General features: G+C 43.7%; 1 protein-coding gene across 1 annotated transcript in view; it reads right to left on the bottom strand.

Moving 5' to 3' along the window:
• Positions 1-15,024, bottom strand: part of LOC139278184 (dynein axonemal heavy chain 5-like) — a 382,562-nt gene that overhangs the window by 303,822 nt on the left and 63,716 nt on the right. Inside the window, exons 6-10 of the mRNA XM_070896837.1 lie at positions 14,151-14,369; positions 13,393-13,524; positions 7,446-7,622; positions 1,195-1,308; positions 966-1,073 (exon numbers count right to left, since the gene is read on the bottom strand). Of these exons, the coding sequence (XP_070752938.1) occupies positions 966-1,073; positions 1,195-1,308; positions 7,446-7,622; positions 13,393-13,524; positions 14,151-14,369 (750 nt within the window). The remainder of the gene's footprint in view (positions 1-965; positions 1,074-1,194; positions 1,309-7,445; positions 7,623-13,392; positions 13,525-14,150; positions 14,370-15,024) is intronic.

Raw genomic sequence — 15,024 nt, 5'->3', positions numbered from 1 at the left:
CATTAGTCCAAATCTAATTTTCAATCAATTTTTAATGTAACAAAAGAAAGGCCCATCTCCTGACATGCATCTGAAAATGTAATCAAGTAAAACTTCATACAGCAAAATGCAATATTTGCTCTTTTACAAATTACAATGTCTTTGCTGCTGAAATCATTAATTTGTGTAGATTCTTCCAAAAATTATTTTCCACAGAAGGTTATGGGGAGATTTAATAGAGCTGTTCAAAATTATGAGGAGTTTTGATAGAGCAAGTAAGGAGAAATTGTTTCCACTGGGAGGAGGGTTGGTAACCAGAGGACACAGATTTAGAATAATTGGCAAAAAGCCATAGGGAAGATGAGGAGAATTTTTTTTTAACGCAGCGGATTGTTATCATCTATAATGTGCTACCTGAAAAGGTGGTAGAAGCAGATTTAATAATAACTTTAAAAAGGGAAATAGATAAATACTTGAAAAGAAAACATTTGCAAAGCCATGGGGAAACAGCAGGGCAGTTGGACTAAGTGGATAGCTCTTTCAATGAGCTAGCACACGTACAATGGGCCGAATGGCCTCCTTCTGAGCTATCTGGTTCTATAATTCAACGTACAATTCTTATTGAAAGCAGGCTTTTTTGTTGGATCGATTTCTTCATTTACATTACAGCCATTCACCCTGCTGCCAGGGGAAAGACAGGTTAACGTTTCTGATGTCGATCCTTCCTTAACATGTTTCCAGTTCTGATGAAGGCTCACCACCAAAACATGAACATGTCTTTTCTTATTTCAGATACTAACTGCTGTGTTTTACTGGATTGTTCCAGTGTTGGATTAAAATCTATTTCAGGGTACTCGTCATTTTACTCTTGAAAAGTGAGTAAACTCAGATACAAAAGAATTGAGGCTATGTTATTTGTAACCACGACAATTCTAGTGATGTTATTGTAGAAACCGCCAGCAAATATTCGCAGGAAATAACTGTACCTTGGTAAACAGAGAAGTCATCTTTTCAGATGTGTTGTAATATGTGGAAATTGTATGTATCATTCTGATAGCATTCAGCAATCCTGGAATAGCATCCAGCATCCCAATCTGGAGTGAGGGGGGGAAAGGCACGTATTAATCTCTGAATTGATATTCAATATTTCACATGTGATCAGCTACTTAATGTTGTTTTTGAAACACCATTACCAAAATAAAAATAGAGACTCACAGGATCACTGTTATAGAGAGGGTCACAAAATCGCTCTAGCGTGTAGAGATATTTCACATTATCTTTGGCTTCATTAGATACATTTGTAATCCGTTTATCCAACTCCCTCCAGGTCTGCAATAAGGAATTAAAATGCTTTCCAAAATAATTCACTCACATTGTTGTGTAAAAGGCACAACTATATTCAAGGGATAGTCCCATCTTTGTTGCATATAATGTGTATATTAAAAGTCAAATATGTGTCGAAGTGAAAAATAGCAGTTTTGTAAGGCTTTTATTCTATAACCGAGTGTCATCGGATTAGGACCAGAAAATTCCTCGAAGCTAACTGCTCAGCCCGTGTTACTCCGCATGTAAATGGGATTCCGACGCACTTCTGGTGAAGATAAGCAATAGGAGCAGGAGTAGACCATTTGGCCCCTCGAGCCAGACAAAAGGCAGGTAACTATAGGCTGGTTAGTTTAACATCTGTAGTGGGGAAAATGCTTGAAGCTATCATTAAGGAAGAAATAGCGGGACATCTAGATAGGAATAGTGCAATCAAGCAGACGCAACATGGATTCATGAAGGGGAAATCATGTTTAATTAATTTACAGGAATTCTTTGAGGGTATAACGAGCATGGTGGATAGAGGTGTACCGATGGATGTGGTGTATTTAGATTTCCAAAAGGCATTCGATAAGGTGCCACACAAAAGGTTACTGCAGAAGATAAAGGTACACGGAGTCAGAGGAAATGTATTAGCATGGATAGAGAATTGGCTGGCTAACAGAAAGCAGAGAGTCGGGATAAATGGGTCCTTTTCGGGTTGGAAATCGGTGGTTAGTGGTGTGCCACAGGGATCGGTGCTGGGACCACAACTGCTTACAATATACATAGATGTCCTGGAAGAGGGGACAGAGTGTAATCAGGAAGGCGAATGGAATGTTGGCCTTCATTGCGAGAAGGATGGAGTACAAAAGCAGGGAGGTCCTGCTGCAACCGTACAGGGTATTAGTTAGATGGCCTACTCCTGCTCCTAATTCTTATGTTCTTATGTTCTTATGAGCCTGCTCCACCATTCAATGACATCATGGCTGATCTTCTACCTCAACTCCACTTGCCTGCACTGTCCCCATATCCCTTGATTCCTTTAATATCCAAAATTCTATCCATCTCTGTCTTGAATATACTCAAAGACTGAGCCTCCACAGCCCTCTGGGGTAGAGAATTCCAAAGATTCACAACCTTCTGAATGAAGAGATTTCTCCTCATCTCAGTCCTTAATGGCCAACCCATTATTCTGAGACTATGACCCCTGGTTCTAGACTCCGCAGCCTCCCCCGGAAACATCCTCCCTGCATCTACCCCATCAAGCCCTGTAAGAATTGTGTATATTTCAATGAGCTCATCACTCATTCTTCTAAACTCCAGAGAATATAGGCCGAGTCTACTCAATCTCTCCTCATAGAACAATCCCCCCATCCTAGTAATCAGTCTGGTGAACCTTCTATGGCAGGTATATTTTTCCTTAGGTAAGGAGATCAAAACTGTACACAATACTCCAGGTGTGGTCTCACCAGGGCCCTATATAATTGCAGTCAGACGTCTTTACTCTTATACTCAAATCCTCTTGTAATAAAGGCCAACATACCATTTGCTTTCTTAATTGCTTGCTGTACCTGCATGTTGACCTTCAGTGATGCGTGTACAAGGACAATCAGGTCTGTCTGAACACCAACATTTTCCAATCTCTCACCATTTAAAAAATACTCTGTTTTTCGATTTTTCCTACCAAAGTGGATAACTTCACATTTCTCCACATTATGGGCCCAAGTTTCGAGCCGCGCCTAGAACGGCGCAGTCACGACCTGGACGCCCGTTTTTCGTGCCACAAAGTGCGCCTAAAAATAACCTCCAGATTCGCCACCTCGCTGCAGGTCCTCTGGCCCTCGGCGCAGCGCAGCAGGAGCTGTAGGGGGCGGAGCCAGGTCCCTGCGCCGAAAACAGTGCCAGGACCTCTGCACATGCGCGGTACAGTGGGCGCGCAAGTGCAGTAGCTCCAGGCGCCCGAAACTGTGTGGGAGGGGCCGAAGCACGCAGCCCCTAGCCCTGGCCGAATGGCCTCACTGGGGCTGCGTGAATAAGGCTCCTCCTGCTCCTGCTTCCTGGCGACCCGACTCGACTCCCGCTTCCTGCCTCCGGGCCGGACCAGACACCGACCTGACTCCCGCTTCCCCCCCCCACCAGCCCCCGGACCGGACCCGACACCGACACCGACACCAACCCAACTCCCGGTACCCCCCCACCCCCCGCCTCAGGACCGGACCCGACACCAACCCGACTCCCGCTCCCCCCTCCCCCGCCCCCGCCTCCGGACCGGACCTGACACCGACCCGACTCCCGCTCCCCCCCCCCGCCTCCGGACCGGACCCGACACCGACCCCGACCCGACTCCCGCTCCCCCCCCCCGCCCCCGGACTGGATCCGACCTGACCTCCCTCCCCCAAGCTGACCTCCCTCCCTCTTCCTCCCTCCCTCCCCCCGACCCAAACCGAACCGACCTCCCTCCCACCACCCCCCCGACCCGACCCAACGCCACCTACCTGTAAATCTGGTGCTGGGGACGGGCCCTGCCCGAAGTCTCGGGCCCAGCCCATTCAGCCTCCCTCCCCCATCTCCTTCCCCCCGCCCCCCCAATCTCCTTCCCCCCCACCAAAATCTCCTTCCCCCCCCAATCTCCCCAATCTCCTTTCTCCCCCTTCTCCCCCAATCTCCTTTCCCCCAAAATCTCCTTTCCCCCACAATCTCCTTTCCCCCCAATCTCCTTTCTCCCCCTCCTCCTTCTCCCCCTTCTCCCCCTCCCCCTTCTCCCCCATCCCTCCCCCTTCCCTCCCTCTGCTCCCCCCCTCTCTCCCTCTAACCCCCTCCTCCCCCTCCCCTCGCTGTCAGAAACATAGACACTGACAGACAGAGAATGAGAGACACACACAGACAGACAGAGAGATAGAGACACTGACAGAGACACACTGAGGGGAGCATCCCAGCACGCTACGCTGTTGGAGGGCTCCCGGTGCTGCAGTCGGTAAGTAGAAAATGTTTTATTTATTGATATTTTTTTTTTATTATTTCTTATTAACTTGTTTTGATTGATTTATTGGTTGATTTATTGATGTATTTATCATTTATTATTGATGATGGTTCTTTATTTGTAAAACTGAAGTGTTTAATGTTTGTAAACTTCCCTTTAAACCCCCCCCCCCACCATTCCCTATGCCAGATTTGTAACCTACGCCTGATTTTCTAAAGTGTAGACAAGGTTTTTTCGAGCATACAAAAATCTTCACTTACTCCATTCTAAGTTAGTTTGGAGTAAGTTTTCACTGATGAAACTTTGAAAACAGGCGTACGTGGCCGGACACGCCCCCTTTTGAAAAAGAAATTCTGTTCCAAATGAAACCGTTCTAACTGACTAGAACTGGAGCAAACTAAATGACGAGAATTCCGATTTCGAATACTCCGTTCTACACCAGTTGCTCCTAAAAATCAGGAGCAAATCATGTGGAAACTTGGGGCCTATATTCCATTTGCCATGTTCTTGCCCATTCACTTAGCCTGTCTCTATCCCCTTGAAGTCTCTTTGCATCCTCCTCACAACTTACATTCCCACCAAGCTTTGTATCATCAGCAAACTTCGATATATTACATTTGCTCCCCTCATCCAAATCATTGATAGCTGAAGCCCAAACACCGTTCCTTGCGGGACCCCACTAGTTACAGCCTGCCAGCACGAAAATTACCCGTTTATTCCTACTCTCTGTTTTCTGTCCGTTAACCAATACTCAATTCATATTAGTATATTATCCCCAATCCCATGAGTCCTAATTTTGTTGAGCACTTTATCAAATGCCTTCTGAAAATCCAAATACACCACAGTCACTAGTTTCCCCCTTATCTATTGTGCGAGTTACAACCTCAAAAAACTCTAACAGATTTGTCAAACATAAATCCATGTTCATTCTGCCCAATCTTATTATTCTTTTCTAAGTGCCCTGTTACCATGTCCTTAATAATAGATTCTAGCATTTTCCCTACTACTGATGTCAGGCTAACTGGTCTGTAGTTCCCCGTTTTCTATCTCCCTCTTTTCTTAAATAGCGGGGTTACATTTTCTACCTTCCAATCCGCAGGAAGCGTTCTAGAATCTATGGAATTTTGGAAGTTGACAACCAATGCATCTACTATTTCTATTGCCACCCCTTTCAAAACCCTAGGCTGTAGGCCATCAGGTCTAGGGGATTTATCGGCTTTCAGTCCCATTTATTTCTCCATTTTTTTACGAACACTAATTTCTTTCAGTTCTTCATTCTCGCTAGACCTTTGGTTCTCCACTATTTCTGGCAAGTTTTTTGCGTCTTCTTCCGTGAAGACAGACACAAAGTATTTGTTTAATTTTTCTACCATTTCCTTATTCTCCATTATAATTTCTCCTGTCTCAGCCTGTAAGGGACCTACATTTACTTTTGCTAATCTTCTCCTTGTTATATACCTATAGAAGCTTTTACAGTCTGTTTTTATGGCTCTCGCTAGTTTACTCTCATATTCCTTTTTCCCTTTCTTTATCAATTTCTTGGTCCCCCTTTGCTGAATTCTAAAATCCTCCAAATCCTCGGGCTTACTATTCTTTTTGACAAATCTTATAAGCCACTTCCTTTGATCTAATACTATTTTTAACTTCTCTTGTTAGCCACGGTGGGGCCATTTTTCCTGTTGAGTTTTTGTGCCTTAAAGGAATGTATATTTGTTGGAAATTATGTATTCATTCTTTAAATGCTATCCCTTGCTTGTCTACCGTCATACCATTTAATGTAGTTTCCCAATCTGCCTTAACCAACTCGCCCCTCATACCCACAAAATTTGCTTTGTTTAGATTTAAGACCCTAGTTTCGGATTCAACTAAATAATTTTCAAACTCAATGTAAAATTCTATCATATTATGGTCACTCTTCCCTAATGGCCCCTTGAGCACAAGCTTATTAATTAACCTTTTCTCATTGCACAATACTGGATCTAAAATAGCCTGTTTCCTGGTTGGTTCCTCAACATACTGATCTAGAAAACTAACTTGTATGCTTTCCATGAATTCGTCCTCTACACGATTACTACAAATTTAGTTTGCCCAGTCTATGTGTAGATTAAAGTCCCCCATGATTACTGTATTACCCTTATTTTTTGCGTTTCTAATTTCCTAAGTTACACTCTGCCCGACATTACAACAACTGTTTGGGGGTCTATAAACAACTCCCACCAATATTTTCTGCCACTTTCTGTTTCTTAGCTCCACCCAAACTGATTCTACTTCTTGATTTTTCAAGCTAAGATCCTTTCTCCCTTCTGTATTTAACCCATCCTTTATTATCAGGGCTACCCTTCATTCTTTTCCATTTTGCCTATCTCTTCTAAAAGTTAAGTATCCTTGGTTACTTTGCAACCACGTCTCCCTAATTGATATTAGATCAAAACTATTAATTTCTATCTGCGCTATTAATTCATCTATTTTGTTGCGAATGCTTCACGCATTCAGATATAGTGCCTTTAGCTTTGACTTATTTCTATTCTTTCCTGATGTCACCTTACAAACGCTGACAGAGCAGCAGCAGCTCGGAGGAATTTCCCGGAGTGCACTGTTTCGGTAAAAACATTCATTGCATCTGTCAGTTTGTCACAAAAGAACAATGACAATAATTGCATTAACTGTTTGAGGTTTAAGCACTACAATCATTCTAAAAAGACTCAAAATTCTTACTTTCTTCGGAAAGAAACACAAAATGCTGCAAATCACCTTTATAACGACTGCTATTTCATGATGAGAAAACAAAAAATCAAATTATTTATCCATTTCAACAAATTACTATAACAATTCTTTTGAGCAATGCCTCCATTGAAATAGGCAATGGAGGTAAAATTTCCAAAAGATTTCACCCAATCTCCCACATTGGCAGGATCGGCAGAAACCCAGGAGAAACGGCCGGATCCGCCGATCTTCTACTGAAGTTAAGGTGGCGATCAGTAGATCCCTTCCCAGAAATTCCAGACGAGGAAATTCATACAAACACATTAAGCTTTCACAAGCCAATATATGCACAGCACAGTTTCAAGATCACAAACTAAGGGGTGGGGTGGAATTCAACATGGAATTTAAATATGTTGAAAAATGTTTAATAATTGTACAGGAGCTAAAAACTTCTTTGAGTAAATGTTTTTCTTCAAACCTTCAACAGCTTTGACTTAGCAGCTGTGACGATTCCAAGAATGATTTTAACATCTGCTCGCTGGATCTCCTGAGTCAGGTAATTGAATCTGGTTAGGCGGTGCTTCCAGTGTTCCAGCTCTGCTCGTGGTCCAATGTCATCAGCCTCCTTCCGCACCTGTTCACTTTCAGTCAGTACCTGAGATGAAGAGATCATTAGCAACAGAGACTGTTGGCACTTTCAAGCCAGCCACACAAAAAGGCATTTTCAGGTAGAAATTGCGTTGCATCCCGTTTGGGGGCGGTAACAGCAGGACATTCTGCACCAGGCATGCAAGATCCGCCCCGTTCGAAAAATTCTGGTTACTGTCCCCGAAAGGAAGTGGAGCGGAAAATAATGTGTTTCACTTCCTTTCTGGGGCGGTAGTGTGGGGAACGGGTCAGGAGCGGGACAGAGCATTACACACTGGACCATGTAGGAGGGGCTTTTCCCTTCATTAAAGGGAAGCTCCCAAGCTGCAAACTCTGCAGGTAAGAACTGGGCCTCCATGGACCACTGGGGAGCGGGGGTGCCATGCCAACAGCCCAGCACTCAAGCAGAGTGCCGGGCTGAATAATCACGGATCCCATGATTGCGGCGCCAACGTGATGTCAACATTTTTTTTTATATGGCCGCCACTTCCCCTTTAATTAGCGCCCCGTGAGCGGCCTGCAGCTCGGTTCATGGCCCCTGAAGCTGTCACTGGCATCGCCTGACAGAGCTTCAGTGAGCGCTCCCCAATTTTTGTTCCAGTGCAAAAATAGGGCGCATAAGTTTTAAGCCATGTACTTGGTTTCACGCTGAACCAGACTGGATAAATCACTTTCAACTGGTTCATATTTTAATCAAATATAAACTGCAGTTGATCATATCCAGCTTTACTGATGAAGATGAACATAAGAACATAAGAATTAGAAACAGGAGTAAGCCATCTAGCCCCTCGAGCCTGCTCCGCCATTCAACAAGATCATGGCTGATCTGGCCGTGGACTCAGTTCCACTTACCCGCCCGCTCCCCATAACCCTTAATTCCCTTATTGGTTAAAAATCTATCTATCTGTGATTTCAATACATTCAATGAGCTAGCCTCAACTGCTTCCTTGGGCAGAGAATTCCACAGATTCACAACCCTCTGGTAGAAGAAATTCCTTCTCAACTCGGTTTTAAATTGGCTCTGCCGTATTTTGAGGCTGTGTCCCCTAGTTCTAGCCTCCCCGACCAGTGGAAACAACCTCTCTGACTCTATCTTGTCTATCCCTTTCATTATTTTAAATGTTTCTATAAGATCACCCCTCATCCTTCTGAACTCCAACGAGTAAAGACCCAGTCTACTCAATCTATTATCATAAGGTAACCCCTCATCTCCAGAATCAGCCTAGTGAATCGTCTCTGTACCCCCTCCAAGGCTAGTATATCCTTCCTTAAGTAAGGTGACCAAAACTGCACGCAGTACTCCAGGTGCGGCCTCACCAATACCCTATACAGTTGCAGCAGGACCTCCCTGCTTTTGTACTCCATCCCTCTCGCAATGAAGGCCAACATTCCATTCTCCTTCCTGATTACCTGCTGCACCTGCAAACTAACTTTTTGGGATTCATACACAAGGAGGGACCAGGATGGCCGAGTGGTCAAGGCGTTGGGCTGGTGATCCAATGGGTTTTTACTCAAAAGAGTTTCATACACAAGGACTCCCAGGTCCCTCTGCACCGCAGCATGTTGTAATTTCTCCCCATTCAAATAATATTCCCTTTTACTGCTTTTTTTCCAAGGTGGATGACCTCACATTTTCCGACATTGTATTCCATCTGCCAAACCTTAGCCCATTCGCTTAACCTATTTAAATCTCTTTGCAGCCTCTCTGTGTCCTCTACACAACCCGCTTTCCCACTAATCATTGTGTCATCTGCAAATTTTGTTACACTACACTCTGTCCCCTCTTCAAGGTCATCTATGTATATTGAAAACAGTTGTGGTCCCAGCACCAATCCCTGTGGCACACCACTAACCACCGATTTCCAACCCGAAAAGGACCCATTTATCCCAACTCTCTGCTTTCTGTTAGACAGCCAATTCTCGATCCATGCTAATACATTTCCTCTAACTCCGCATACCTTTATCTTCTGCAGTAACCTTTTGTGTGGCACCTTATCGAATGCCTTTTGGAAATCTAAATACACCACATCCATCGGTACACCTCTATCCACCATGCTCGTTATATCCTCAAAGAATTCTAGTAAATTAGTTAAACATGATTTCCCCTTCATGAATCCATGTTGCATCTGCTTGATTGCACTATTCCTATCTAGATGTCCCGCTATTTCTTCCTTAATGATAGCTTCAAGCATTTTCCCCACTACAGATGTTAAACTAACTGGCCTATAGTTACCTGCCTTTTGTCTGCCCCTTTTTTTAAACAGAGGCGTTACATTAGCTGCTTTCCAATCTGCTGGTACCTCCCCAGAGTCCAGAGAATTTTGGTAGATTATAACGAATGCATCTGCTATAACTTCCGCCATCTCTTTTAATACCCTGGGATGCATTTCATCAGGACTAGGGGACTTGTCTACCTTGAGTCCCATTAGCCTGTCCAGCACTACCCCCCCAGTGATAGTGATTATCTCAAGGTCCTCCCTTCCCACATTCCCGTGACCAGCAATTTTTGGCATGGTTTTTGTGTCTTCCACTGTGAAGACCGAAGCAAAATAATTGTTTAAGGTCTCAGCCATTTCCACATTTCCCATTATTAAATCCCCCTTCTCATCTTCTAAGGGACCAACATTTACTTTAGTCTCTCTTTTCCGTTTTATATATCGGTAAAAGCTTTTACTATCTGTTTTTATGTTTTGCGCAAGTTTACTTTTGTAATCTATCTTTCCTTTATTTATTGCTTTCTTAGTCATTCTTTGCCGTCGTTTAAAATTTTCCCAATCTTCTAGTTTCCCACTAACCTTGGCCACCTTATACGCATTGGTTTTTAATTATTTCCTTGGTTATCAACGGCTGGTTATCCCTTCTCTTACCGCCTTCTTTTTCACTGGAATATATTTTTGTTGAGCACTTTGAAAGAGCTCCTTAAAAGTCCTCCATTGTTCCTCAATTGTGCCACCGTTTAGTCTGTGTTCCCAGTCTACTTTAGCCAACTCTGCCCTCATCCCACTGTAGTCCCCTTTGTTTAAGCATCGTACGCTCATTTGAGACACTACTTCCTCACCCTCAATCTGTATTACAAATTCAACCATACTGTGATCACTCATTCCGAGAGGATCTTTTACTAGGAGATCGTTTATTATTCCTGTCTCATTACACAGGACCAGATCTAAGATAGCTTGCTCCCTTGTAGGTTCTGTAACATACTGTTCTAAGAAACAATCCTGTATGCACTCTATGAATTCCTCCTCAAGGCTACCCCGTGCGATTTGATTTGACCAATCGATGTGTCGGTTAAAATCCCCCATGATTACTGCCGGTCCTTTTTCACATGCCTCCATTATTCCCTTGATTATTGTCCACCCCACCGTGAAGTCATTAATTGGGGGCCTATAAACTACGCCCACCAGTGACTTTTTCCCCTTACTAACTCTAATCTCCACCCACAATGATTCGACATTTTGTTCATTAGAGCCAATATCGAATCTCACAACTGCCCTGATATCATCATTTATTAACAGAGCTACCCCACCTCCTTTCCCTTCTTTCCGAATTGTCAGATACCCCTGTATGTTTAATTCCCAGTCTTGGCCCCCCTGCAACCACGTTTCTGTAATGGCCATCAAATCATACCCATTTGTGATGATTTGTGCCGTCAACTCATTTACTTTATTTCGAATGCTGCATGCGTTTAGGTAGAGTGTTTTAATACTAGTTTTTAAACCATGATTTTTAGTTTTGACCCCTCCTGCAGCCCCTTTATATTCATACATATTGTCACTTCCTATCACCTTGTGGTTTACACTTACCCCAGTGTTACTCTGCTCTGTTGCCTCCTGCCTTTTGCATTCTTTCTTGGGGTCCTGTTCATCTCAGCTCTCACCCACTCTAACTAGCTCAAAGCCATCTCCTGGGTTCCGAATACTCCTCGCATTGAGGCACAGAGCTTTCATGCTTGCCTTTTTATTACACTTTGACCTTTAGAATTTTGCTGTACAGTGGCCCTTTTTGTTTTTTGCCTTGGGTTTCTCTGCCCTCCACTTTTACTCATCTCCTTTCTGTCTTTTGCTTTTGTCTCCATTTTGTTTCCCTCTGTCTCCCTGGATTGGTTCCCATCCCCCTTCCATATTAGTTTAACTCCCCCCCAACAGCGCTAGCAAACACTCCCCCTAGGACATTGGTTCTGGTCCTGCCCAGGTGCAGACCGTCCGGTCTGTACTGGTCCCACCTCCCCCAGAACCGGTTCCAATGCCCCAGGAATTTGAATCCCTCCCTGCTGCACCACTGCTCAAGCCACATATTCATCTGAGCTATCCTGCGATTCCTACTCTGACTCGCTCGTGGCACTGGTAGCAATCCCGAGATTACTACTTTTGAGGTCCTATGTTTTAATTTAGATGAATAAACTGTAAAGAGAAGAAAAAGCAAGTGGGCTCGAAATTTGTTTTTTGGCAACCGCTACGAGGCCTAAAATTCAGGCTTCAATTTGTGCAGCAGTAAAAATCGGCGTAGCACAAGGATTCGTGGGGAAAACCGCAAATTTTCTGCAAGTTTAGTCCGAGGCCAATGCCGCTGCGAGAGAGGCCTTGGGAGGGGAGGAAACACCCTCCAAAAAATTGCAAAACACAAAAAATAAAAAATCACAAAATATTCACAAGACTCTTAACTATCGAATCGCTGACAAATAAAAACTTTAACTTACCTTTTTTGCAGGCCTTTATACCTACCACTGTTCCAAGGACTGCAACGCAGGTTTTTCCCTGCCGTTTCTTTTTGTGCAGAATACGAGCCAAATTTTTGGCGAAAGTGCTATTTCGAGTCTTGCACGGTGGTCCTTTCCTCAATGGTACTTAAAAACCGCTGCCACAAGACCCTCTGAATTTCGCACCGCACCTTTTTTGCCATAACAGCTAAATATTGCCAAAAAAACAGGCGCAAGGTTGACGAATTTGTACAGTCTATTTCTGTCAATTCAACGTTATTTATATGTTAGAAAAAGATTGAATTAAGCAATTATTTAAATTAAGCTACTGGAATAAAACAGCATGGCGGGGGGGTTCAGTACAATTTAAATTAAAATTATCCAGTAACTGAAATTAGGCAACGTTGAATTGTCAGGAGTCGACGCTAAAGGGGGAATTGTAATTCCCTCTGGCCTGCAGAAACCAGGCAGAATGAGAGTTAAAATCCAAGCGCTACACTTACCATTTGTTTCCCACCTCACGGCTATTTTAAGGCCACAGTTTTCTTGGGCAGCTGAGGCGCATGTCTGACTTAGGCATGGGTCTGAAGGCCCCACAAAGAAAGTTTAGGCCGTCTTGGACTCCCTCACTTTCCCACCCGCGAAACCCTCCAGAACCGCCATGACTTACCAGCATGCTGATGTGTCTGCCTTCAGGCTGCCCAATCATCGTAGAATCAAAGTCAACGAGCTGGCTCTGAATGCCCATTACAGGTGGGTAGCTGGCTTGCAGGATGATAATGAGCCTTGCCGATTAAAATGCATCGGACCTCAAACTGTAGTTCCCAGGCGGGCAGCCCACAGGTCCCGACGGCTTCCTGCCCAAAGTTAAAATTCCCCCTTAAATATCAAACGTATTCGGACTGCCAGAGATAGACTGGCATTAGATGATGTTGTACATTCTTGTTACCACAAGGTGGCTCTAATGTAGAACATATCTGTAATATGAAATCTGCTGGTTGCAAATCGGTACAAATTATCAATTATGCCCATGTAAAAAGAGCTGGAATCTGCCCAAATGCTAAAAATGCCCATTCCTGACCTGCTCAATTTGCTTGATCCAAATTTTTAGGCTTTCTTCAGCTTGTTTCAACATTTCTGGAGAAGCCGTACCCAAATCTGACGGGCTTTTCAAATTCCTCAACTCTTCCGAAACACATTGCTCTAATCGAACCTGAAAACAGTGAAACAAAATAAATGTCCCTCTGAGTTGTCTATGAAATTCGCAGTAATTCCAGAAAAAAACATCACTAACTAGAGGGCACTCAGCACAATCCAGTGAGACAGAATTCCGTAGACAATTACAACACAGAAGGTGACTATTCAGCCCATCATGTCTGTACCACCCTTTTCTAGAGCCGACTGTCCTGTTCTCTCCCCACAGCTGTGTATCTGCATTTTCTTCAAATATTTATCCACTTTTCTTTTGATTATAGGCAATAATCTCAATCTCAACCATTCCCTGTGGCAAAGCATTCCATGATCCATCAACCCTGTATGTAAAGAAATTTATTCTAACCTCACCCCCTCCTTCTCCTCTGTTTCCACCTCCACAACCCTCCTTCTCTCTCCCAGCACACGCATCTTTCCTTCCTGTTCCCTGAACCTCTCTTCTCTTCCCATCTTCCCACTCTCCCTCCCTGACACCATCTCACCTCCTCTCTCATTTCCTATGTGGCCATTTATAATGGAAACTGCCTGTGCAAACTGGTCAAGACAGCATATTTCATTGTTAGTATTAATTGCTGCTCTAAAGCCATAGCAGTGGACAGAATTGTTATTACAGATTAGAGTTCTCACCTCTTTGGCCAGATTGTGTTGTGCTGCAGAGAGGGCACTGACAAACCCATCGAGAGAATTGAGAAATCCCTGTCTAACTGTCACAGATTCAGGCTTGTTCAACAGCCCCCATCCTTGATTCATATTCTTCAGCACTGGTATAAATGCATCACCCAACAGTTGTTCAATAGATTTCAACAGCCCAACCCTTCCAGCATCCAGAACACTGAAACTTACTTCCTAAAAAATAGAGAATACATTGCACATAAAAAAAAACAATCTTCAATTTATACAAAAAAAACCCCTGCATTTTGTACCTCTTAAACAAAGATGTACCACTGTTCAGTTAGCCATCCGTGAGGCATAAACAACAACAACTTGTATTTATATAGCGCCTTTAACGTAGTGGAACATCCCAAGGCGCTTCACAGGAGTATTATGAGACAAAATATTTGACACCAAGTCATATAAGGAGAAATTAGGGCAGGTGACCAAAAGCTTGGTCAAAGAGGTAGATTTTAAGGAACGTCTTAAAGGAGGAAATAGAGGTAGCAAGGTGGAGAGGTTTAGGCAAGGAATTCCAGAGCTTAGGACTGAGGCGACAGAAGCCACGGCCACCAATGGTTGAGCGATTATAATCAGGGATGCTCAAGAGTGCAGAATTAAAGGAGCGCTGGTAAGAGAGAATGGAAGGAAAGAGAGGCTTGGGATGTTTTACTACATTAAAGACACTGTATAAATGCAAGTTGTTCTTTGAGACAAGAGAAGAAGAGGCAGTGATAGAATGACTGAAAGAGCTAGAGACAGAGAGGACAGTGGACGTCTGTGTAAGCCATATGGAGGTAAGAAGGAGGGAGTCAGATAGAGTGGAATACAGACAGAAAGACAAAGAGGC

The sequence above is a fragment of the Pristiophorus japonicus genome, chromosome 13, assembly GCF_044704955.1.
Source record: "Pristiophorus japonicus isolate sPriJap1 chromosome 13, sPriJap1.hap1, whole genome shotgun sequence".
NCBI lineage: Eukaryota > Metazoa > Chordata > Chondrichthyes > Pristiophoridae > Pristiophorus > Pristiophorus japonicus.
The sequence above is the reverse complement of the archived record's forward strand: the minus strand, read 5'-3'. Positions and strand labels throughout refer to the sequence as shown.